The sequence below is a fragment of the Vanessa cardui genome, chromosome 1 (genome assembly GCF_905220365.1).
Source record: "Vanessa cardui chromosome 1, ilVanCard2.1, whole genome shotgun sequence".
NCBI classification, from domain to species: Eukaryota; Metazoa; Arthropoda; class Insecta; order Lepidoptera; family Nymphalidae; genus Vanessa; species Vanessa cardui.
In genome coordinates, this window is record NC_061123.1 from 6,520,113 (window position 1) to 6,546,283 (window position 26,171).

The 26,171-nt window shown below is 31.8% G+C and overlaps 2 protein-coding genes across 5 annotated transcripts; both read right to left on the reverse strand.

The window, feature by feature from the left end:
• Positions 1-151: 151 nt before the first annotated feature.
• Positions 152-26,171, reverse strand: LOC124532712 (cuticlin-4). Of its 4 annotated transcripts, XM_047107758.1 has the most exons (4): positions 25,977-26,171; positions 18,377-18,422; positions 9,036-9,108; positions 152-2,175 (listed from the first exon to the last, which is right to left on the reverse strand). In XM_047107758.1, the coding sequence occupies exons 3-4, from the start codon at positions 9,081-9,083 to the stop codon at positions 478-480; spliced, it is 1,746 nt and encodes a 581-aa protein (XP_046963714.1). In that variant the 5' UTR covers positions 9,084-9,108; positions 18,377-18,422; positions 25,977-26,171; the 3' UTR covers positions 152-477. The 4 variants fall into 4 exon arrangements, with proteins under 4 accessions (XP_046963714.1, XP_046963730.1, XP_046963722.1 ...); XM_047107774.1 differs by lacking the exon at positions 18,377-18,422; XM_047107766.1 differs by lacking the exons at positions 18,377-18,422; positions 25,977-26,171 and adding an exon at positions 9,216-9,331.
• Positions 11,888-12,277, reverse strand: LOC124542404. Its single transcript, XM_047120375.1, has one exon. The coding sequence runs from the start codon at positions 12,275-12,277 to the stop codon at positions 11,888-11,890; it is 390 nt and encodes a 129-aa protein (XP_046976331.1).

A 26,171-nucleotide genomic window follows, 5' to 3' on the forward strand; every position in this document is an offset into this window, starting at 1 on the left:
ATTTTTTTTTTCATTAATTATATTTTCGGTTTCTTGAATATTGTTTAAAAACTAAATAAATGTGTGCAATATAAAATAATTTTCCATTTTTGTGTCTATTAAAAAAGCAATTTAATGTAACAGGTTCTTAAATATTATAAAGAAAATAATATCATCACTCGCACACGACATTTTATTGGTATACAACTTACGTCTATCTCTTATCTTACGACTCTTTACAAAATTACAACAGACATATCGACTATATAAGGGCAGTACAGATAGTGTTTTCACACGAATAAAATAATTTACAAAAAGCAGTCGAACATATACATCACACGTTTTAAATTACTAAATAAATAAGTCACATGTCACCGAGCTTCGATCGCAACCGTGACAGCTGGCGGCCGTCCGGCCGGGGCCGATGCACGCACGCTCTTTGGATCCGAGAAGAGTTTATGGAATGTCCACGCATCACATTCGCGCCTTCTATCGTCGTTAGTTCGTATGCTTCACATAATCAGTCTCGAAGTAGGCGGCGGTGCCATGTGCGCCCTTCCTATCGAGCGCACGAACGCGCACGAAAAGAAACGCGGCTACCAAAGATGCTACCACCAGCACTAATAATAACATAACGAGACCGGCTACGAACGATGGCACGGACATGCATATCGTTTCTGGATCTGTTGCTGGAGACTGGATCACAACGGTCTCGTTGGCTGCGGCATTATTTAAAGCAAAGTTCACGTCTCCCGGTGCTACTACTTGAATCGTTCGGCTCGTATTGACATCAGTCATCTCTTGAGCATCGCGCTTGTAAATTCGAGTTGACGTTTCACGCTTCCTTCTTATTCCAAGTAAGCTATCTGGTAAATCTTCTACCGATCGTGGACGTCCGCCCAATGTTGCAAGATTTCCGTGACCTTCGTCTTTCCTCTTAACTGTGTTGTAAACTCCGCGACGGCCCGGTGGTGGGGGTGGTGGTAAGTTTACATCGTCATCTTCACGATTAGGTGCGGGCGATGATGGGCTAGGTGCATTAGGTGTTGATGAAACTTGAGCTTGCGGGGGTGGTACTGCATCATCCCGTTTTTCGGAATATGCGCCGGAAACGTCAGCAGGATGCCGTGGATCTGGGAATGCTGGTGGTACTCCATATTCAGAGTGCGGAGCAGGTGGAGGCGGTCCATATTCACCGTGAGCTGCATTCGGTAATCCATATTCTCCTGCTGTCAAGGCATTACCACCCAGTAACGGAACACCATAATCGGCACCTAATCCTCCACATTTAGGCTCAGGGCAGTTGTATCGACACACTTGAATTACACATTGGAAGTGAACGTTCATTGAGTCAGGGAACTTAAATGCTTGGAAGTAGGCGAATGATACAACTGAGGCCGATTGGCCAAAGTTTTTAATTTTTTGGAACTTGCTCATGATCTTAGGCCTCACAACACATCCGTATTGATCAACCAATTGGATAGGCGCCCGCTTGCCATCATGTGCTACACAGTTTCTCACAAGCATGTCAAATTTATTTTCATCGTCCTTAATGGCAAGAACCATAGTCATGGTTTGTCCAATTTTCACAATACCCGATACTTCCGAAGCCCAAGGTCCTTTACCTACTTGAATTTGCATCCAGCATTGCAAGTTGTCGCCGAGAAAGTTAGCTGTAACAGCGTGTAGCATATCAACTTGGAACGGTCTGAATGTGACTGCTTTTTCATAAAAGTCGTACCAAGTACATCTTAATTTTCGTGCTTGATCCCATACCTCTTGAACATAGGGATCGTACTGAACTATGATTGTGTTTTCGACGTATGATCCACTCGGAGTGGGACTTCCATATGCTGCCACGTTATGGTTAGCAGAACTTGACATACCGCAACTGTTAAGGAATATTTCAAAGGTTGCGCTTAAATGGCCCGTGCCGGGTTTGAGATGCATACAGTGAGGATCACTATAGAATCCCTTTGAGAATATCATGCCGTAAAAGGGTCGATCGAATTCGATGTTCACTCTCATGTGAGTTTTTTCACATTGTACTTGTAGATGCTTTATTTTCGGGCTGTCCGGCGTCGCTAGTGGCCATGGGTCATCTGTGTGTGCTGCGGGAAGTGGTGGACCATACGCTCCGCCTCGATGCTCCAAGGGAAGTGAGGCCGAGTCCACGGGTGGTTCGCATATTGCATCCTGAAATTGAAAAAGAAGATTGGTCAAATATTGTAACAAATATATTCACAATCAATCATTTTATAATATAGTTTAGTGATATATAATATTGACAAAACAGGAATATGGTTTTTTTATGTGTTTAAACAGTAAGCGATATAACGTTCATAATGAATGCATCGTTGAGTATAGAACATTCCAAGAGCACGGGCGCGTCGCACTCTAGTTGGCGGCACGCGCGTGCGACTTGCCCGGCATCTCGCGATTGCTCATTCTTTCCGACTTTCTACACTGATGGATAGCTGGCGAGATCAATTATAATATTAATCAGCGCAATCACACCGCTGAGATGAGTTCCAACGGCTTTCTATATATGCATTAACTTTAACTTGGTTTTATAACACATTATCTATGTTTCTGAGATAATGTCCAAGTAATTAACTTATCCGAAAATAAAACATCATTTAATATAGTTATTTAAATAATATTCATTACGATAGATTTCATTTAGAAAAGAATGAAAATATCATATATCATCACATACTTAAAGATTAACCTCAGAGGTCGTAATGTTTATTTGCAACTGACGTGTTGTTTCGAAATGTTAATTTCTTATGACAGGTGTTCCAATTACTATGAAAATATTTTTAAAGATTCAAATATAAATATGACTTAGACAAGCCCCGGGCCGTGCTATTGCTGTCGTATTTTCTAAACCGGTTAGAAATTACCTAGTGCTCGAGATCGTCGAAGAAAGCACTGGACCTGCGCTAACATGCGCAAGTTTAAAAAAAATATAGCTTTCTTTAGCCATCCGCAAATAAGGGCATAGTTTTATTGTGAGATCAGTTATTGTAATATCGAAAGTTGAAAGTAGAATATTTTAAAATAGAGATACAAACTTGCATTGCGAATATACTTAAAAAAAAGTGTGAAAGCATATAATCGTGAGGCGTGCGTGATGCCTGCGTGTTTAACAAGACTGTGCTACAGATCTTATTGTCGATAAGCATGTCATCACTTAAATATCGTTATTGTCAATATTGTATGCTGTAAATACTCGAGGCGTTTAATAACAAGTACAAATACAAAAAAGAGCAAGCTCGTCTGGACAAGTAGCACTAACTAGATATTCTACAGCCCAATAGCATTAACACTTATAAGTTCTGATTTTAAGAGTTTTGAGCAAATGTAACTGCACTTACAAGGGACATATCTAATCTCCCAAAGAGGCGCTTTATCGATGGAAAGAATGGTTGATATTTGTTAGAGCGCCAATATTTATTTACTATAGCATTTGTTTTATTATTTAAATGTGAGTAAAGAAAATCAAGAGTAGCTACGCAAACATTTATCATCGCAAAACAATAACCGCGATGTTGTGTTTAAAAAAGTTTAAATACTGCCATCGATGGTGGTTAGGTATTTTTATTTTTATGTTTTACTATTCTATGCTATCAGCATTTCAACATTTCAAATAGTAGAGCGTTCGTACAACTAGAGTAACTGTCTATTATAGAAACTATAACTATTCATTTTACTACGTGATTCTATTAAAACGATTTATTTTATATTATTTTAAATATGTTCAATGAAATTCAGCCGAGACCATAAGACGAGAAATACGTCTAGACTCCTAGAGTATTAAATAAGAGATTCGCCTTGCGCGATTCTTTAATTTCTCGCTTAGTTTTACGTGATAATGGACGTTAAGCAGTTTTCACTCAGTTATATTAATTTATTTCGAAAGGATTTAAGCGTGTAAAATTAAAAAAAAAAGAGTAGAGTCAAGTGAAAGACGATTACAGGGTCTTACTCTCGGACTTATATTACGTAATTTAAAAGATGAAAAGCATCTATTGAACATGTAAACCGTGATAGAGTTTGAACCAAACTGTAATAAAACTACAAAATATATCTATATTGTTACGAGAGTTACCTGAGCCTTCAATACGGTTATATGACATTTGATTCTATATCATAATTTATATCACATTATTATTGCATATTATTAATATAGCAGGAGCTATTGAATTTACTTTATTATATACAATTATGATTGTAATTAATTAATCAATAATTTGTAAAACTGTAATTAATATTATTTTATATGGCATAGCATTTAATACTGGCATGTAACACTATTTCTTATTTTAAATATGATTGAGCTGTCATTATAAAGCAATTGGACGATAGCGTGGGGCATTCTAACAAAAGATAGAGACATTGAAGCATCATTGTAAAACGATAATATTATTTTGGCCATTCCGAACTACTGAAATTACAATGTATATATTATAATAAATTTGTATACTTTTTAAATACATCTTGATACATATTAAGTTTGAAAGACGTATTGTGACAGTGTCTGTTATGATCGATGTCATGTGAAACTGCAGCCGCTAGCTTATCACAAATTAAATGCTCGAAACGTACTTAAGCGTCATGAGTAAGTGCGCTTGCGCAGGTGAAAGCATCCGTCTTTCTTCCACATCCGTTTCCACCGAACATGATCCTCTTGAATGGCTTATTTCCAATACTTTTAAAAGTGGTGACAAAACGGTACGATTTTCTTTTTTTTTATTTATGTGTTTATAAGCAACTTTTGAATAGGTTCGTACTATTTTTATCTTAAAGATATACAAATTAGCAATAAATGAAGTAATATGTTTTATTTGGTGTACAAATATATACTTATAAATTAATAAATTGAATCCCACTCTAAAGTTGACTCTCAAGAGATCCCTTTTTGAGCTGAGTGATGTGAGTTTTGGGATTATTATTTGTGTAATTTTTCATATTTTATGATAAAACACAGTTGCATATAATGGAATTTTTAACTTACTCACTTTGGTGAGTTTTAATTTATGAAATGCTTATTTTATTAATAATCAAGAAAAAAACACAATGTACTTTTTTACGACAAATATAACTTCTATCCCAAGTTTTATAAGTATTCTCCCAGATATTCGAAAGTAATCGTCGCCGATATACAAACGTACAAACTTTCGCATGAATAAAAGTAGTAAAGTAATGTTTAATAGGTAAAGGTCGTTCACGAGATTGAAAGAGACATTCCGATAAAATTTAGTACAGCGGAGATGAAAGTTGTTGCGCCGGATTTTGTTTTCGTTTACACATTGTTTGTGAATCCTAATAAGGTTTAATTTCAAATTTACATTGACAAAATTTTCCTTAATAATAATACATTTTGAACACTATTAACTGATAAAAGATAATCTATTCACAAAACGTAATGTAACGCTACATTTGATGTGAAAAAATTAACTACATAGTTTGCAAGTAATAAAATCGGCAAATATACCTAGAAACCATTTAATTTCGACATAGACTTGTAACGACCCAAGCCTTAAAGCAATTATTTTTACCGATTAATTCTTATCGAACTCGATTGAATAAGATAAATATGTAGTTTAAAAATACGAAATAAGAAAACGGAAAAAAAATTGACGAATTACGGTATGTTTATAATCAAAACTAAATATGACCCACAACTTACCAGATTAAGGACCGCTATTCTAACTGTCTACTCTACAAAACGAAGGAAGCGATACTATTTTTCTACTTCAATATTTAAAATCGATTTTTTTATTACTTTTATTCGAGTTATTAAGTTTTTATGCGAATAAATTGTTAATTGCAGCAATTCGGAAGTTGTTTACACTCCCGTGCGTCGGAGAGCTCTCCGCTCGTGACGGTTGGCGGTCCCATTGAATTATTATCATCAGTACGAGAATGGAGAATGTGTTAAAGACACAAGTCTTAGTTTCTTTAATTTTTTAGCTTGTTTATACAATTATCGTAATACAAAATTGTGTAGTAACAACATATCTAGTATACTATACTTAGTATTACATAAGGATATATCTAAGGTTAATTTCTATCATATCTGATAGCTATTTTATTGACAAGCATGAATACTTATTTTTTGTTACGTTTCAAATGTTTCTTAGTGACCAGTGTGGATGTTAATATATAAGCAATAACATCTTAAATTCTTTCAGCGTTCTTTGAACATCTTTAAATGTTAAAATCAACTCTTCCAACTTCCGAATGTGAATAATTGATAAATTAAATTTACAACTTTTTGATTAATAGTACTGAGAAGATCTAATCTCATTCTACTTCCCAATTAAACCACTAAAACAATTGTATATTCCTATGAAGTAAGCCAGTGTTACTTCAAGCACGTATTCAGTGTAACATTTTAGTTCCAACTTGCAGGTAAGCTAAGAAACTTAAAAATAAATAACTTACAAATAAATATATATAATTTTAGCATAAAATCTGAATTATCTAAGGTTTAGTACTAAAATATTAGTAATAAACCTACCTAAATGTTCACCATTAATATATATATATATTTTTTTTTATTTATTCATTTATTTTCAGACAATAATAGTCCATATTTGTTAGTATACAATTTAACTTATTCTATGTTAGTATTACATAATTAATATTTATTTATTTATTTATTATTATTAATTTCTCAGAACATGTAGTTCAGTGAATCTCCTGTACAAGTCTGAGTCCATTCTTTCACTAATTAAATTCAAAATTTTATTCGAGCTTTCTCGAACACGCCGTACTAATGACGCTACCTTTTTGCGCATAATAGCATGATAATAATATAATGGGTCAACCATTATAATGTAAAAGTTAAAATAATTAGTATCTTAGCGTAAATAAAGAAGTAAAAACAAAACGCGCTACTACAATATTTATCTCTCGGAAAATTTCACTTCATTTAACCACCGAGATTGACCTTGAACTTTGCGGACAACCAAAGGTATGCGTGAATACTTTCCCTTGACACGTCATCAGATTCATTTTCCTTTTTTCCACTGCATTTTCAATTTGTCTGGCCAAAAATATAAATTACGTTTAAAATAATAAGGTAGCTTTTTTATTGATGTTGACGGACTTGCAAATGGGCCACCGTGGACCACATGATGGTCAGTGGTCACCATCATTATTATCAACCATTCCTTCCTAACCTTGAGGCTCATTTACCCTTCAAACCGAAAAACAACAATACTAAATATTGGTATACTATAAGTATCCCAAGAAAGGTTAAATAAAATATATGTCTATTACAAAATCGACGTTTCAATATTTATGTTGTTGAAATTAGCAAAACAATAGGAAATTATAAACATGGTTATGTTAATAATTATAAATTGAAAATAGTAGAAAACTTAACGTTGTTCAATTTAACTTAACGTTAATTTTTGTATTGTTATGTGTAATTATAGTAAACGAAAGTGATCCACAATTCATTGTCTTCGACAAATTACTGCCTGGAGCGGCGTGCTGAAATGTCTGCTCTTAAACAATACAATGCATAAAAACATCTGCTTAGTGAAAACGTACCTACTTAGGAGTTTCTAATTTAAGCAATTTAATTTTACGCCCTCGTACGTTAAGTTAATATTAGCCTCTCGTTCGTTTGTTTGTATTGGTCTGTTTATCTCAAAGTTAATTATTTACATTACTTTCTTGTTCTTGAAGCCTTATTAGAATAATTACCTGCTATTTTACTTGTAATTTGAAATGTTACAATAGCCGTATTAGAAGCAGAATTATTTTTTGTGTCGATACGAAGTTTTACTATCACTAGTAATGATTATTCAATTCGATTATTACTAAATAAAGATCACGGTTCGAAATGAAATTTCTCGCACGAATCTTGCATCATTGTAGCTACAAATTTTATCCGTAGTGAAAGTGCCAACTCTGAAGGTATTGTAGCGTTCATTGACTCTACGTGACACTCGTAATATTTTTTTAAATATCGCGTAAATGATTACGCAATTTATTATCTACAGTTGATATTATAAACTTTTATGGAGTCTTTAGTATAAAATTGTAGTGTATTAAAGTCGTTCTCGTGAAAGCATCGATTCGTTTCGATATCGTTATTTCTTACGTATTATCGCAATTGAGATGTATGAGTATCACATGCAGTTAATTTCCAATGGTTCAGTGTTTTGTAGATGTGCTAACGGAATCATTAGCCTACTTGCCAGGAACGCGAGCGGATAAGCTGAATAATGTAAATACATATGTGCAGATATATAGGCCTTATGTTTTGTTAATAATAAATACAATAAAATAGTTATGATATCAATTATTAAATTTTGAGAAATATAAATTTATCATATAATATTTAAATGTTACATACAGTATATATGGCCAGTGACTAATAAACTATATCAATATAAATGAATAGATAAATATATATTAAAATTAGAAAACACAGCAACTCTTTGAAATCTTACGGACAAATAAAAGAAGTGACTCTGTTTTAAATTCCTGTTTCGTATATTTTACTCACATATTTTACTGGTAGTTAGATTTGATTTTAAGTTAAGTATAACATCCCATATTAAATGGTGCTTTCAGTATACAGTTCTAATGTTTTTAAGTGGTGCAGGCAGTTCGCTTGATAGCGAGATCGATTTTCTTACTTTCGTAATGAGCTCACATGACGCGTGGATAGTGGATACATTGATATAAAAATGATTGTAGTTATTGCGGTGAAATCTAATGGTATATTGTTCAGTGAGCGAATCAATGACGAAGCACATATAGTAGAAAGCCAGTTAACTTTTACAATTAATATCGATTTAACGGTACCGTTCTAATATTTTGAAACTACTATCATAGTAAATATTTTGATTTATAAATAGCATTTTTGTAAATATTTCGCTAAATTATATTACAATGTAATTATATTGAATTATTTTTTTAATGAATATTATAATTTTGTTTATCTATGCGTTATGGCTAAAGCGGCCAGCCATTTAAGCCATGAATTGAAATTTAAATTAAAAAAAATATTATTAAAAAAAACTCACCTGTAAAAGGAGCGTCGTGAAGACCAGCAGTAACCTGATCCTCTTCATAGTCACAGTCCAGTCAGTCAGCGGCCTGCAAGCAACGCAACACATGAGATGGACACAAGAAACGGCGCACGCGGCGCTTCGCAATGCGCGGGCGCGTGCGCTAGTGGCGCTTCGGTTGAAACGCAAACGCACCGTGCATGGTGGCGGAGACTGGCTTGTGCGGACGCAGTCACTCGCGAGCCCCTCTCAGTCCCCTCCCAGACGCGCGTGGGGCTGACCTAATGACCGAGTGCATCGCGCTGCGCCGGAACTGCACCGACTTACATCTTTCACTGATGCGCTCCCGTTGAGACGAGCGGAAACCGCGCGTGGCCTTCACCTTACTAGTGGCAAGGTCGCCTTTTATAAATAACTCGATTACTAAATATTTTATGCGATTAAGGGACTTAACAATAAGGACACAATTTTCAATTGTATTCAACTTTAAAAATTTACGAGTGAGATTTGAGATACGTTAAGTTTTGGCTGCACACGTGTTAGAAAAACGGTCATTTTATTGTAATATACAGCTATTTGATCAAAGGAAATCCACAATAGTTTATCTGAGCTTTCGATACATTCGCGATAGTGACAGTCCACTTATCCGGCGCGGCGGCACGTAGCGCACGTGTTACGCTGCTTCTACGGTTTCGATCACATTTATAATTTTTTCCTCTTACAAGCCAATGCTGCTTAGAAAGTTATATCTGATACTATTAGTCGAGACTTACTAGTTCCAGACGATTAACGTTATTTGTTTTATCGATTCGTTTTATACATCTATACTATATAGTTCTATTTTTTTATAATAACGCGTGAATAAGTAATCATTATGACAGCGTCTATTATTATTTAGTATTCATGTTGACTTGTCAATCTATCATTACATATTCATATTCTTAGAATAATGTTTAAATGTAACATAGATATTTTTCCTCGTAATCTAATACACGCTAATATTTTCGTGTTTCAAAGACAAAGCAATTATTTTTTTATGATGCCGATCAATCCGACCGAAACTAGGCTATGCGTTGCCAAGAAAGTAGACCCTCGGGCATTTTCTATTTTCATATAAACTATAAAAGATATAATAGCAATAGTCGGCTCGACAGGTGCTGAGTTCAATTAAGCAGAAAACAAGAACAAAGTTTATATAGGGCGGCGCTTGGTTAATCAAAATCGAACCGTGACCATAAATACAGCAATCGGCTCTTGGTTAATAAACCCTTTTATTGTTTTGATTAAAGAATTATATCATTTCGAAATAAATATTACTATTGTATTCATATATCACAATTAAAACCAATGAATTAATAACTGATTATCAGTGCTATTTTGATATTTGCATTTATTAAATTAATGCTTGCACGATTTTTTTAACAGAACATTAAGTAAAATATTATTTCTAAAAAGTCGTAAGGTCCCTTTGAGTGAAATGTATTTTATTGTTCGAGTTATTTTATGTACCTTAGTAAATATAGTAATAATATAACTCAATACATAAGTTAAAATATTGAATGTGGAATTTTATTGAAAAGTAATACATTAAATAAATAATATTTTATATGTGCTATTCATCGCATAGTTGTAACTGCAAATCAAGTTACAATCTCAAGTTTGTTCTACTCTCTTTTTTATTATAATTTTAGTATAAGAAGAAACATTAAATATTTAGTAAAAATTATCACATATCTAAAAAAAATCACTAATTTTTTTTTTGAGTATCATAACCAAGACCATACCATATAGACCATAGAGCTCCAGCAATGAAAAAAAAAACAAACTTGGTAATGTCTCGTTTTAATAATTGTAATATAATTTTTATTTTACAAACACGTTACCCCCTTTCTTTGTTAATATTTAAAAACTTTCTTCAAGTCAATCTTTTATGTCTTGACATACTCGTATGAGATCTATTATATTCGATTTAAACTACAAACGTTTCGAGCAAAGCATTTTCTAATTGAACCATTGTAGAGAACGCCTTCGGCGACATGCAATCTGGCATCTTAATATTGATTATCGTATTATTTCGTTAAAGCAACATGTTAATTATTTAACACGAATAATAGAACAATATTTAATAGACATCGTGTGTTAACAATAAATAACCACGTTTAGTAATAAAATAATTAATAAACGTCATAAATTAAAAACGAAATGAAAAGACGGTAACTTTCTCTAGTTCTAAAATTATACATTAAAAGGAGCATCACAAACGTTACGCAATAGTTACAGTATAAAGATTACAAAATGATCATTAATATCATATAATAATAATATAATAAAGTGTATTGTTTTTGATACTCTGTATCCGGTAGAAATTATTGCAAATTTAATGACCGTAAATAATCATCTAGGCAAAATTTTCATATAAGATGGTTTAAAGAAAGCAACACGAGTTATATCGTCTTTGGTCAATACTTTCGATTTCTCTGTATCAACTCAGCAGTTCAATGCAGACAACGCTTAGAAACTACATCTCCCATATAAATTTATATGTTATTTTTATATTTGACGTGTCTTAGCTGTTTTCCAATAAAAAAAAATTATTAATTATAGTCGTATTTTTAATTAGACGAAGTCAACTGACGTTTACTGTGTTGTCACTTTTTATTGAAAAATAAATAGTGTTGTGACAAAGTGAATGATTGAAAAACTCTTAAATAAATAAAATTGCTTGGATTGTTTAGTAGTTAGTTAGTGTTCAAATCTGCCGATATTGTTTTCAATACATAATGTAATTGAAACTATAAATGTATAAAATATAAAAATACATGATAGGAAATGAAAGTAATAAACAATGCTGAATACATAATTTGTATTTATTCATCATCAGATGAGAAATCATCACTATCACTTTCGGTGACATTAATGATAAATCTGTCTGAAACATTGTCGATCATGTTGTCGAGACCATACATTTTATCCTCTTCTTTAATTATATGAGCAATGCAGCTACTCCATTTTTCAGCCGTGGTATGTCCTTCTTCAAAAAGTTTCTTTACTTCTGCCATTTTGAAAGTTTTATTATTTTTTGCAACATATCCTTTAGCCTGCGCCCATACCAATTCAATGGGATTGAGCTCACAGTGGTATGGGGGCAGACGTAAAACAATTATCCCATGCTGCATTGCCATCTCGTCCACAACATACTTGTCGGAATGTTCTCGTTTGTGCTGCCGTACAATGTCTATAAGATTTGCTTTAACCATTGTTGCTTCAAATGAAACACTTTTGCTTGTTAGCCATTGTTGTATTCTAGCTTTAGTCCAAGACATTGTAGGCAGCGATTCTAGTTTGTATGTACACAAACACAACGTAACTAAAAACATAACAAAAACAATAACTAAACAGCATGAGCGCAGAACAAACATTCGTACTATCAGACCAGAGGTTAGAAGCAGAATGACAAACAAAATGGCGAATTGGCGACCGACGCGCACGGCGTTGATCGGTGTTGCCAAAAATAAAATGACTGTAGTTACATACTAATAGTAGATAACTTGTATCAAAGCACTTTTATACGATTCTATTGTAAAATAGAAATATTATTCTTTTCTATAATAGTTTGAAATGATTAACTATTTACACTCATTCTACATTCATCTGATTGAACGACAACTCAACACATCACTATTACTTTAAATATGACAACATTATATTAGAAAGTGACATTAGTTACTGTCAGCTGGCTTCGTCTAATAAAAAATACGACTATAGATTAATGTTTTTGACAAATTGAAAACATGTTACCACAAAAATCTGGTTCTTTTTAAAGTAATTGATGATTGATAATTTTGAAATTTATATTCTTATTCAATTTCGAAGATGGATTCTTGTTAAAAGAGTTTAGGATAAAAGTTTGAATTTTGAGGTTTTGTTACTTTTTTTCTGTGTAATACTCGATATATTCAGATACTGTTAATTCATTTCGATAGAAAATTTTACTGAGGAGGTTCTAAATTAAAAATAAAAAAAAAACAAAAAACTACGGTAAAGATAGTTAAACAATAAAAATAATAACGTTAAGGACTCCAAAAATAAGCTATGAAATATTATTGACTATATAAACATTGTGTTTAGTTTATGTGTATATTCATATTAATTGATACATATGTTTAAATATGTTACAAATAAGGATACCAAGCAAAACTTATTACATTTAAAAGTAAAATTTAATATTTATTCTCAATGAACGAAATATATTTGTTTTAAATATTCATGATTCTTAAATTACGAGTAAATCTAGAAAGTGTTGAAAACGTGATATCATTATAAACTTTTTTAAAATTATACATTACACGAATTCGTAATCTCAAAATAAAAATGAAATTCAGTGAGTGATACGTTTTTTCGTCTAATTGCTACGCTGATCATAACCAAGTCACTTTCGGCTCTGATAAGCGACGTGTACTCAAGTGCTAACACTTTAATTGGTTCGTTACAAGCACAAAGTTTCACTTAATTATCGGATGACTTTTCCTCTAAATTATTCTTAAGATATACTTTTAAGTCCGTAGAAAGTGCGTCTACTAAACATTCTTACAGAATCTGGGTACGGCTTAAATAGTTTAAGCATTCGTCATCTTCATAAACATAATCTTTTGCAGCTGATGTACAGAAATCGTGTATTTTGGTACATCATCTATAATATAATTTTAATGAAAAATCAATACGTACTCTTCACATTCTATGTTAACATCACACGATATGAGATTTCTCTGGAATTTGTCGTCGATCTCCGATGAAAAAAGAAAAATAGTCGAACTCTATTGATGCGTTACAAGAATAGCATAATTTAACGTTCCACTATCGAACAAGAATTGAATAATTCTGAGACAAAGATATGAAGGCATTGAATTTGTTTTACCAGCTTTCATTTCTAAAGAAAAACAACCTTCACGTCACTCTTATTGTGCAGTGTTTCATTATTTACCAATTTTCATTCATCGAACGCATAGGTTCGACATTGTTAACACTTTTCAACCGACTTCAAAAAGGAGGAGGTTATAAATTCGTCTGTATTTTTTTTTTCAATGATAAAAGTTTCCATATCTTTAACACATCTTGAATATGTCTAAAATTGAACTATTTTTTGACAAATTACTTATTTTTCAAAAATCCTTGTATTATTAATGGGAGAAATTGCAGAGTATAATATTATGTTGTCATTTTATATAGTGCTTAGTAAAATGTACTAATACAATAAGTTATTTTTGCGATAAAATTTATGATTATTATAAGTAATTCATTTTTATTTCCTATACGTAATATGATAAGTTCAAGTATTAGCCCAATGTTTAAAGTGCAACAAATCATTATAAATGAAGTGACATTTGTAAACCAACATATTTGCATATAAGTATAAACTGTTTCTAAATTAATTTACAATTAGTGTAGCTATAACAAACTTGTTTGGACTTCGGTACCTGGTTTAACAGTTGTTTAAAAGGAGCTTTGATGTGAATCGCAAAACTTGTTTAATTATGTGCTACACCTGCACATGTTAACAATCTGTATTGACATCTATTATATGATTCGGTGACGAGACTAAGACCCACGCTGTAGGCTCAAGGTTACGCCACGCAACACTTTCTCCGCTGGCCACAGTTCGTTGCTCTCCGAATTTTGCATCTTTGTATCAATGGAGAACTACCTAACTTTGAAACTATGATACTCATTTTATAAAATTATACAAATTGAATCTTAAAATTATAAGAAACAAAGTTGAATATAAATCGCAATCAAGACTGGAGTTAGTAACCGTCGCTGTTTACGTTCAATGCCCATGTTAATGGCACTGAGAAACGTAAGGTGGCCCACTTTCTCTTTTAAGCACACGTAGTCTTGCTCTTACAAGCAAACACCATACATGACTGAGCGAGATGACTGTATATTTGAGAGGTACCTACACAGCAGCCTTGCAGCTCGCTTTCTTCGCCGCACTTGGCATTAGAAGAGCGCAAAGTCCGGTAACTTTCGTTAGTATGACAACGTAGAATCTGCGAGCTCGTTTTGAGTACTACGCCTACGCAATCAATTCTATTAACCAATCTACCTATTATTACGTAATAAAATTATTAGTAAGTAAGAGCACGTTTATTATTATTTAATATCACTACAAATTAACATACAATACACATATGAATTCATATCGTATCCTCACTGATGTATAATATGTATATGCAAATAATGCTGACCTATGAGAAAGCAAGAAATTACAAAGTACTAAATTTTCATTTAGAATTTGTTTGATTTTTTTTTTATTTTAGTTTTTCCACTAAGATATAATCTCTTTACATTTCTTTTAAGACTTTGCTTAACAAATAATGGAGCATTTTTAAAATGTTAAGATTAAATTTTTTAGATTAAAAGGTAATTGAAATTTCAAGTCAAGTAACGACGACAGTAATTTTTCCTACGTGCGTATATTCGTTTAAATGAATAATAAATATATTTTGAATTGTTGTTGTTAATGTATGTTTTAAAATAGTTTTAAAATTAAAATTCAATTGTTTAGACTTTTTTAATGCATTTAGAATATATTCATATTATGTTATCTTAATCTTTTTATTTGCTTTATTGCAAATCGTACTTCTATTTAAAAAAATGCAAATGAAATTAATCCACATATATACACATAAAATTCAAGAAAATCTTAACTGACACTTTGTTATTATAAAATTTATCATATACATAAAAAAAACACGTGATTTTTTAAATAAGAGCCAATCCTTAACTTCGTACAGAGAAGACTAAAGAGTTTATCTAACGACACAGAAAACAAGAACGAATGTCAAGTGTTTTTTTGAATTGTTATAAAATCAGTTCATGAACTTAGTTGCATCAATCAGAAAAGGTGTCAGTGTGAATTTGAGATGGAGAGTTTAGGTATGGATTGACGAGCAAAATTGCAATGAAATTAAAAAAATTACAAGTACTGTCTACTAAAAATGATAGGCTATTTTAATTCATGTATGCTTCTAATACTATAATTATTACAAATAATATTTCATATCACTCCCTGACAATATACGCTCGAGTTCTACGATAAAAAATGTGCCTTATCTTATTTTCTTAAAATTGTAGTATAAGCTGTCTTTGGGTAGTTGATCTGGGTTTATATCATTCATTCGTTTATATTAATAAAATGTGAAATGTGGTGATGTTTAACTTTTAAAATTTGAATCATGTAAATATTTAAAAATATATATATACTTTAAGTACATAATTATTTCCGTCTCCTCTGTGGTTGCGTTCCTCAGCTCCATAAATTGCTGTAGCCTGTTCTAACTGATTTACTCTGAAGCTTGGGCTTTAAAATATCTAACTAGGGTAGCAAGTGAAGTTTGCAAATAAAGTGCACTGTCAATTAATAGGTAGCGCTTTCCAATGTCAAAACTGTGCTAAGCCTAAAGACCCGCTTCCGTATCTCCAGGAAATTGGCCCGGTTTCCCTGCGAAATTTACATAACTCGTCTATTAGACACGATGCGAGCATGTTTCCACTAATTTGTTATATTTATTTATTTAAAAAAATGTACATTCATAACTAAATAAGTAAAATAATGTTTCGGAATTCATAAAGTCACTTGAATAGTTTGATTCATAAACATAATAAGATATACCATAATAATGTACGTACGCAATAACGGTCAATTTACTTTGCTTTACTTTGTAGTAATAATGTGTTCGTAAATAGTAATTAGCGATACTAAGAAAGGGAAACAAATTTATTGGCAAAATGTTTTAGCGAGAATTAGAAATGTGTTAGACACGGCCCGGTTCTAGATTCTCTCCTCCCAATATTTCCATTCTCGCCCAGCCGGAACTTACGAGCGGAGAAAACTCGCTACATCACTGCACCGCGCAATTTCGCGACATCCGACTCCCGGCATCGTATAACAACTGCATTAGATATCGATCGATGCTATCTTTAGAAAACACGTCCAGCCTTCAATATCCGACATAGGAAATGAGATTTCCGATGAATCTACAATGGCATAATTTTTCGGATCGCCTGGAGATAAATAATTGAATCTTAATTTGGCTGACACAACTCCGTCATATATAACCGTATTTGCAAAACTATGTTATCATTCAAATAAGGTTTATTCCTCGTTTAAATTTCGTATAAATGTAATGATTAGTTTCGGCGATAGGCATAGGAATTCCTCTCACGGATGCCAGCAAATCGACGTAATTCCCGTCATATACTTAGAGTACCTGTAGTCATCGAAAATCTCGACCGTAATTAGTAAACATTATAACTGAACCTGCTTTTCAGAGACTACCAAAGGACGTAATATGCGTGAAAACACATTGAAAAAAGCTTTAGAATTCTTAATAGCCTCAATGCTTCATTTGGTCCATATAAGAGTCCGGTGAAACAGATTTATGAAATGTTATGGTAGGATGACTGACGACTGACGGGGCAAATGCGTCCGGCTCGGAAGAGAAAGTCGATTTATACTTCAAGGACGAGGGCGATGTCCGTGGTTGCGCAATGCCGTGAGATAATTGATGCGCTTGAGGCCCTCCGACCGATTGTGTCGAAATCTTGAGGCGGATACCGATTTAAGGACGATGACTTCATCGCATCGCTTTTTGTTACAGTCATTCATAATAGACTAAACTTTCACCCGACGTTTGTATTATTCAAAACCTTTATGGTGTTGTAACGTCTACAATCTTATTTTTATCTCGTCGCTTAATATTAGTCGATAGTATATATTCAAGATGGATGCTAAATATTTTTTTCTTGACTAACAATCGACCTTACCATCTAAATAATATTTTAATAATTTGTATTGATTTCAAATTTTACATGTTCTACTAAAAAATGTTATCAAAGGCTTTATATATTTTCTTTTTGTTATCACATTAATATATAAAACCTCTTTTGTTATCGTATAAGTGACGTGAATTTAAGAAATGTTCAGAACATTTTTTATAACAAAAAAAAATATAACAACAGAGATATGGAATACAATTTGTTATATAAGTATTTTGTAAATACAACAATAGAGTCAGAACTGGTCGCATTACAAGCATGATCCTTCAGCGAGCACTTTCACTCGCACGCATCGAGCTTACATTACGGGCTTACAGACGCGTTGCGTAACAGCCTCGGTCTCACTTAAGTAATTACAAGCGGAGAAAGTCGAATATTTGGCAAAGAAATGATATGCCGCACATGAAATATAGCAGCCGTTTCCGCGTCTTAACGACCGTTGTGTAATTCAATTCAATCTGTGTGTAAAGTCGATCGAAAGTTAACCGATAACGTTAAATCTGGCAAGCAATACTTACAAAAGTATTTATCGGTGGCATAAAGTCTCCAAATAGTTGAGAAAACCTGAAACAATTTAAAAACATTGAAAGGTAAACATAATGAATGGTGAACAATTACTTTAAGGATATGTTGTACGTACTTTAAAAATATGGTTCCAAAACTATTCATAATAAATATATTTTTTTAAAAGGAATTCTAATGCTTATATATTTTTCACTCACATATTTTCTACAAGCATTTGTTTAATTGCGTTTATAACATAACTTTCTAAAGATTGTTATAAAAACAAAAACAGAATAATGCATGATAAAATTGTTTTTTTATTACAAAATTTTACAATACACAATTATTATTAAATAATGATATTAATATGAATAATTATAATGAAATTATTAAAAGTCTCGATCACTATTACACAGCACCACTGCCTGGCAAATTAGTCGACATTTAAAAAAAAAAAGATTATTTTACAATATTGAACAATGTGTAGTAGCTTATCAGATGTTATGTCAAGCACGTAGAAACCGTCCTTGGGCTGTCAGCGTGAAAACGGCACAATGAATTATTTTCGCGATAATCAGGCTTCCCGTATTACCTCGTTTACGGAAATGAAAGTGAAAACATTGATACCAAGTATTGTCAGAAGTAACAATGGTGTATTTAACATAGGATAATGCAGCCTTGTTAATTCTATTATCTTGTAAACGCTTTATATAACGCTAAAACTAATATGTTAATTTGTTTAACGGTACAAGCGAATATAGTGACAATTGTATGTTATGTGATAGTTGACAAAGTTTAATTAATAATCTGAAAATATATGTTATATGTTTCATTTATGTTTTGTTAATTTAAATCGCTAAACGTGTACGCACTCAGGACTCGTAGCGAAATAGTTCCGAGCCATTTCTGAAAGCCTTACGATTACATTATTTGAAGATTGCTATTATGTACTGGATTAAAAATATATAAATAATCAATAGCAATCTAAAGTATATTATGAATCTTATATTTTTATACAATTACTTTATTATATGTATTCAATTGTAATAAAAAAATGGTAGGTATATATAATATTAATGAACTTTATGAATAAGAAACCTATAAATGAGAAAAGTATTTGTGTTTAAAAATTTGTTGCTTAACTACATGTATCGTTAGCATAAAGCATATATTATATAAATAAATATAAAATATAAACATATATTATTTATACGTTACAATGTCTTAGAATATTTTTTAACTTGTTTTAATCTATTCTATATGAGGTGGTCTCCCTGTCTGTGTGTTGCTTTTTCTCGACCAAATCACTAAACTAAATTTGATAAAATTTAGTATAAAGCAAATTTGAAACCTAAGAAAGAACTAATAGGCTACTTTTTGATGCCTAACACGTAACGTAACAAACAACACCGAAAAACCCTAGCAAAACCAAGATAACTACACTACGGACATTAGTATAATGAACTCAATGTATGTACCTATAACTTGTTAGAAAAATATACAGTTTATAGAACAGATGAAATTTACTAGTGCGAATGCCTACGAGATGAAAGTGGTGAAATCTTAAACAAGTCGCGAGAAATCGCTGCCATAATAAATAATGCACTAGTTCAGTCAAGACAGCCCTTCGCCGAGTCTGCCTTCGTCTAACCCAACCAGTTATGTGTGTATGCATTTCGAAGCAAACTATTAAACATTTAAATTATGAATTTGTATAATTTTAATTATAAATCAATTGTTCGCACATTTGTTATTGAAAACAGTTCCTATATATATTGAAACCGTTATTGTAAATTACTAATAAAATATTCAGATTTATCCTTTGTCTGCAGAGACTTCAGATTAATTTATTTATCAATTATGCGTGCAGTTAAAGTCTAAAAACGTGTACACGGCGATTCCACGTTTTTATGGATTGTTAAAATTAAAAATGGTAAGAAGATTATGATTATTTATTAATTATTTTAAAGTCAACGTGACGTATATATATTATAAATGATAACATAAAAGAATAAATAGTGATAAATTTATGCTTATCGTACTATAGAGTGCGGGATCGGAATAAAATTTTTTTGGTGAATGTTTTATCTAAATTTTAATATAAAAGATTTCTACCTTATGTTCAGGGAAAAATTAATGTATCGCTGAATTTATTAATGGGTAATTGTCTTTTTACATCTCTGCATATTATTGTATCGGAAACGATCGATGTGCTACAAGACTTACGACTCGATCGCGTGTTGATAGGTCTATTTGAATTGAAGTTTCTATAAATTCATCATTGTCGACAGATTTGATTTAATGCTATCGTAATATTTATATATACATGTTTATTTACGTTCTATATTAAATATTTAATTTAAGAACGATGGCAATTAAAATCATTCTATACTTTATTAACTGCGCTATTCATATTTCTTATACCGAGCGCATTAATTCGGTGATCGTATAAAAAGCGTAGAAATTATAACACGAACACTTTCTTATACTTAATATTTTATAGTAATAAAATTATTATTAAAGACAAACATCCGTCATAATTAGAGCAAAATGAGCCAGCTCACTTTCTCCTTATGTTTCTTTTATTAATCTTCAGAACTCAAAAAATATATAATACACACTCACAGTGAGAATAATTAATAGCAGTTAGTTTCTCTTTATTTTACATTAGCATCTCTTTGGTAGGTTTACGTAATATGGAAACTTATTTATATTTTATAATTTTAAAAGCCAGTTAGGCTATTTTGTAATAAGAAACTCGAAAATCACCGCAGAACACGAGCATGACATCAGAAAGGTGATATGCGATATTGACTATAATGATTATAAAATGTATATGATACAAGTGCCAAAATGGCGTGTCACTGTAAGTAGGTTTTCATTTTACGAGTGTTTTGTATCTACAAAGTGATTTTATACAGAATCGAACTGCAGATTTGCTTATCATTTTATTTTATCAGAACTATCCAAGTAATTACCATTCAAATTGATCTTTACAAAATGTATGATTTTATACTCATATTTATATGATTTAATAAAAAGATGATAATTTCATGATGACAATTTTCTCTGTCTTATATTTTGGAACAAAAAATTGGACGCACTTACTTTAATGATAGATATTATAGGGAATGCGTTTATATGAATGGGCTTTTTAGTAATTATATTATGGCAACACTTGATATGAAAGGTGTAATTTTGTTCCTCCAGTTAGACTGAAGTGAAATCAGTTAAATATTCCAGAGCCAAGTATCATCGAGATTGCTGTCATATACGAGATTCTGTCATATCGAGATTGTTGGTATATATAGGGGCTCACTTAAACCGATTAACATATTACATTCGTTGTTGGCGAAAATTTGATTTGTGGAAACACTTTCTAACGTACATTAAATACGTCGAAAACAAGACAGTAATTCTTAATGGATTTGTAATCCATTTTTACTCCATTAATAGGAGAAGGGCAAACGAATGTCGAATGTGTGAATTGGCAATACGTAGTTTCTATTCTATTTCAAAAAAAATTGAGATTTCATTTTGCGTAATATTCTAATCAAACTTTTCTTTCATATATTTTTACATTAGCAATGATTGAAATTAAGAAAAAGTACGAAGTGTGAATGATGGCAACAAAACACACGTACAGCGCAGTACGTTGTCGGTCACGTTTATTAATACAGGCTGTGGCTCATTTCCCAAGCGAAAGAAAGGAGTTCTACTTCTAAACTATGCCTTGTAACAATACCGAGCTGCTCCCGCGCGATGAGATCGCACTTGACGCAGAACAATTAAAGTTTTTCCATAAGATCATTGATAGGCGACCGAACTGATCTATGAAGATGCAATTAAGATATGGTTATTCTTTCGAGTTTAGACAATTACTTTGATCGACGATTGTCTACATATTTATGTTATCATCAAATGAAATGAGAAATGGTCAACTTTCAACGGTCGATACGGATTGCAATAAAAACAGAACGTCAACACTTGATTCAGTGACGATATTAAACTTAATGAAACGACGACAACAATTGGAAGAAGGGAATAAATCTAAAAAATAGGAACGGCGATAGTAAAAAAAAACTTCATAACTTTTTGCTTTCAACTTATAAACTTATCAATGATTATTAAGAACATATCAATTCTGATTTATTCACCGACAGACCTGCCTTAAATGTATAATATTTCAATTCAATTAAATTCTTGGTTTGGGTGGCTTTTAGTTGTGCCGACAGGGCACAGATTATTACACCAATGTCACGTAGGAATGTATAATATTTAGCCCTACGTCTAAAGAATGTAAGAGTGTATAAAAGTGAATATGTCGAAAAGTGGCGTTTATTCCCTTCTTCCAATTGGTGGTTCAATTATGTTTATATAAAACATGATTTAATTGGATAATAGCCCTAGGTTAGTATCAACATGAATAGAAAGATATATTAGATTCGAAAGATAGATGGCTTTATCTATTATTTTTGTCAATGCACTTAAATCTCAGCAGAAAAGTTGACAAAAAAATGTCATTATATTGAACTTTTTTACATGGTTATTTTCGGTACTCATGAGTTACATCAATAGTTGTTGGATGATGGTTAAGAAATCTGGATGTCAGTTAAATTAAAAGCACCTTAAACGACATAGAAAAAATTAAAAATCCCTAATATTCACAGCAATTCAACAGTTCATAAATGTTATATATATCGGGTTATGTTCCTATAATTATATCCATTTCAATTTAATCGTCTGATTAATCAAATTCAATATAACGATAAATGATTATTCATATTTACCAAATAAAATTTAAAAAATAATAGTTCTATTTCATAAAATACAAGCTAGTATTGTGTAGCGTGTACAATGGGAGAATATTAATTGTAATATATAACACGTGTATTAGTTGAACGAATCAGGTGTAAAGATGGCACTAGGAGTGGCAAAGCTGGTCTGACACACTGACTCGCTTTCCACTGACGCGCTGTGCGCCCGCTCCGACCACATGCCACGAAACTTTTCAAACTACTTCCAAAATATTTATAATCATTTTTTTTTTCAAAGTATTTTACAAATAAATAATATTCGTCAACAAATATCGTCTACGTAATATAAAAACTTTGAGTAACATTCAAATTCAAATTTATACAAATCGATCGTTTTTGTATATGTTGTTTTTTTTTTATAAAAATTATGAAATAAATGAAAAAATAACCAGATTATTTTTAGTCTGTAATTAAATCAAAATCCACCAATATTCCACTGAAAGGGTTTTTTTTTATAATGAGAAGTGTTTGGAGATTAATGCCACGGCTGTAATATATGCCCATAATGATACACCATAATTTGTCGTCATAATATATACCTAATATAAATGAAATAGTTATGTCAAGTGTGTTAGATCTGTCAAAAATCTAACACATTTGTAACATAGAATATAACAATAACACAATGTATTTAAGAAGTTATACAATAAGCCGATAAAATTATATAGCCGCATGCACAATGGTCTAATACTACACAGCGCTATGTCTTTTCCTTTGCTGTACAAATAGTACAAGAACGATCGATCGATCGAAGAAGTATAATATCATTATTGACTTATAATAAAAGCGATTTGTGTTAGTAAATATCTTTACATGATAAGTACTAAATATATAATTATTTTGAAATGACGGTAGTGCATACTAAAGTAATGCATACTAAAGTATTTAAAAATAAACAAATTATTAATAATTAAGCTGTATTAACCGATATTTTTTTATGTTTATCAATAGAATGATTAATACGTAATTTTATTTATAAAAAAATAAGTTTTAATCGAAATCGGGATATACAGACACGGTGTTTTAAGACAACTGCATACTCGTACTTTACTCTTAATTTTTTTTTATATTTTGGCTTTGTGTCTACAGCAATTTTATAACAGCCATTCTTAAAGTCCTTGATATATTCACTTAGACTACACAGCTCTGTTATTTATGTTATTCATATTTTAACTATAACGATGTACCGCATCTAATTTTCGGTGCAACTTTTAAGCAAGTAAATCGTCTTACGGAAATTAAAACTGAACATACTCATTAACGCTTTCACCGTGACATTTCCGTTGTATTCAAGAATTTATCTCGCAAATATGAAATCTATAAAGTAAGAGAGAAAGTGAACATTCATATTGATATTTAAAAAAAGAATATTAAATTACAATAAACAATATCTTTATTTTTTTTTTATTCGATGTCTTTGGTATAAAAGTAATCACGAATGCCAAAAACGCCATTTGTTTTTAACTATTACAAATATAATAATTAAAATTTTATAAAATGTAACAAACACAATAATTTTGTAACATTCAAATTAATGACACCTGAATAAGAATAGGAATTTAAGAATGAGCTTAAATCAACATTCCCTAGATCGCAACTCGAATTCATGAAATATAAATGATTTGTCAATTATGAACATTTCAAAATATAACGTCAAATTATCTCTCAACAATAATAATGATTCTTTGGGATGCCAACCACCGGAACATACGAGAAGTTACGAAATTTAAGTTTATCTAAACAATAGAATGGGATTCCCTACTGCAAGGAGTTTCGTAACTCCAGACCACTTTTGTAACATGCTGTTAGATGTGACATCCGTTCAAAATAAATATTAAGCTGTGTATTGTTTAACAATGGTGACGGAAATGTTTTACTTTAAGGTGTTCATTTTTTTATTATTACATTTACTGTCGCTAAATTTGCTATGTCAATGACTTATCATTAGGATGTAGAAAACTTTGAAATAAAAATATTGGGATACATAATTTTCTGATTGTATATTGACGGAATAATATTTCTTCGTTATTAAAGAAGTAAATCAAACCCAGAGAACATCATCAATGAATAAATTATGAATGAAAACTTAATCTATACATGTGTAGACTCTACGTCTTTTTATCTTGCTTTCTCAATCAATTGTAGTGCTTACTCGTGGTAATTTCACATATTATTAAAGTAAACGAGAAACCCCGCAGTATACCTATAAAATGCGAGCTGTGTGACGTTTGACCTACTTTCCACACCGGGCTTCCACATATCGCTTCTAGAGGATCTACTCGCAATTATTGCTTAGCTCTTATTACATACGCATAAATGCTATTTTTCAATAATTCAAATAAATAACAGCCGGTATTTGTCAGTAAAAATCGTTAAAACCATGCAAATATGTTTTCCAACGGAGCAAATAACTTAAAGATAATTTTTGTAGTAAGTGAAAGTAAAATTACGCAACTTTCTAAAGCTGATTATTATCAAAATATTGCTGATATAACGAATTGATTATTCTTTATAAAAACGATGGCGTATGTATGTATTATGTTATACAATCGGACGATATCTGAGATTTTATTTATTTACGTTTTGCAAATGGTTATCCTCAGTAGGAATATTAGTCCTATTAGTCCTAGAGTTTATAATTTATATTGCGCCTTTAGTATCCAATATTCTATATTTAAAAGTTTTGTGTAACGATTATTCTGGATACCACGACATAAATCCTTACAAAAGTGACGCTGCATTGACACATGCACTTTTCGATCACAATTTTCATCTAAACACAAATCCAAATCCGTACCTTTTCAGGTGAGCTTTCAATGCGGTAAGAGTCGGAAGTAACAGTTTCAGGATAACACAGCGAGCTACCGATCACTGTTCGAGTCACACAATCACAGTATCACAGTCTGAAGGGTACAGGTATCAGTCACTTTCGTTTTCGCGGATGCGCGAGCGCGGGTGTAGTGGTGTCGGGGGACTGGTCGCGGCCGCCGGC

Coding starts and splice junctions, on each gene's coding strand:
- LOC124532712 (XM_047107750.1), bottom strand. CDS start 9,128: ATGTGTTGCGTTGCTTGCAGGCCGCTGACTGACTGGACTGTGACTATG. Junction 2,176..9,035: donor TCACGACGCTCCTTTTACAG/GTGAGTTTTTTT, acceptor TTTCAATTTCAG/GATGCAATATGCGAACCACC.
- LOC124542404 (XM_047120375.1), bottom strand. CDS start 12,277: ATGGTTAAAGCAAATCTTATAGACATTGTACGGCAGCACAAACGAGAA.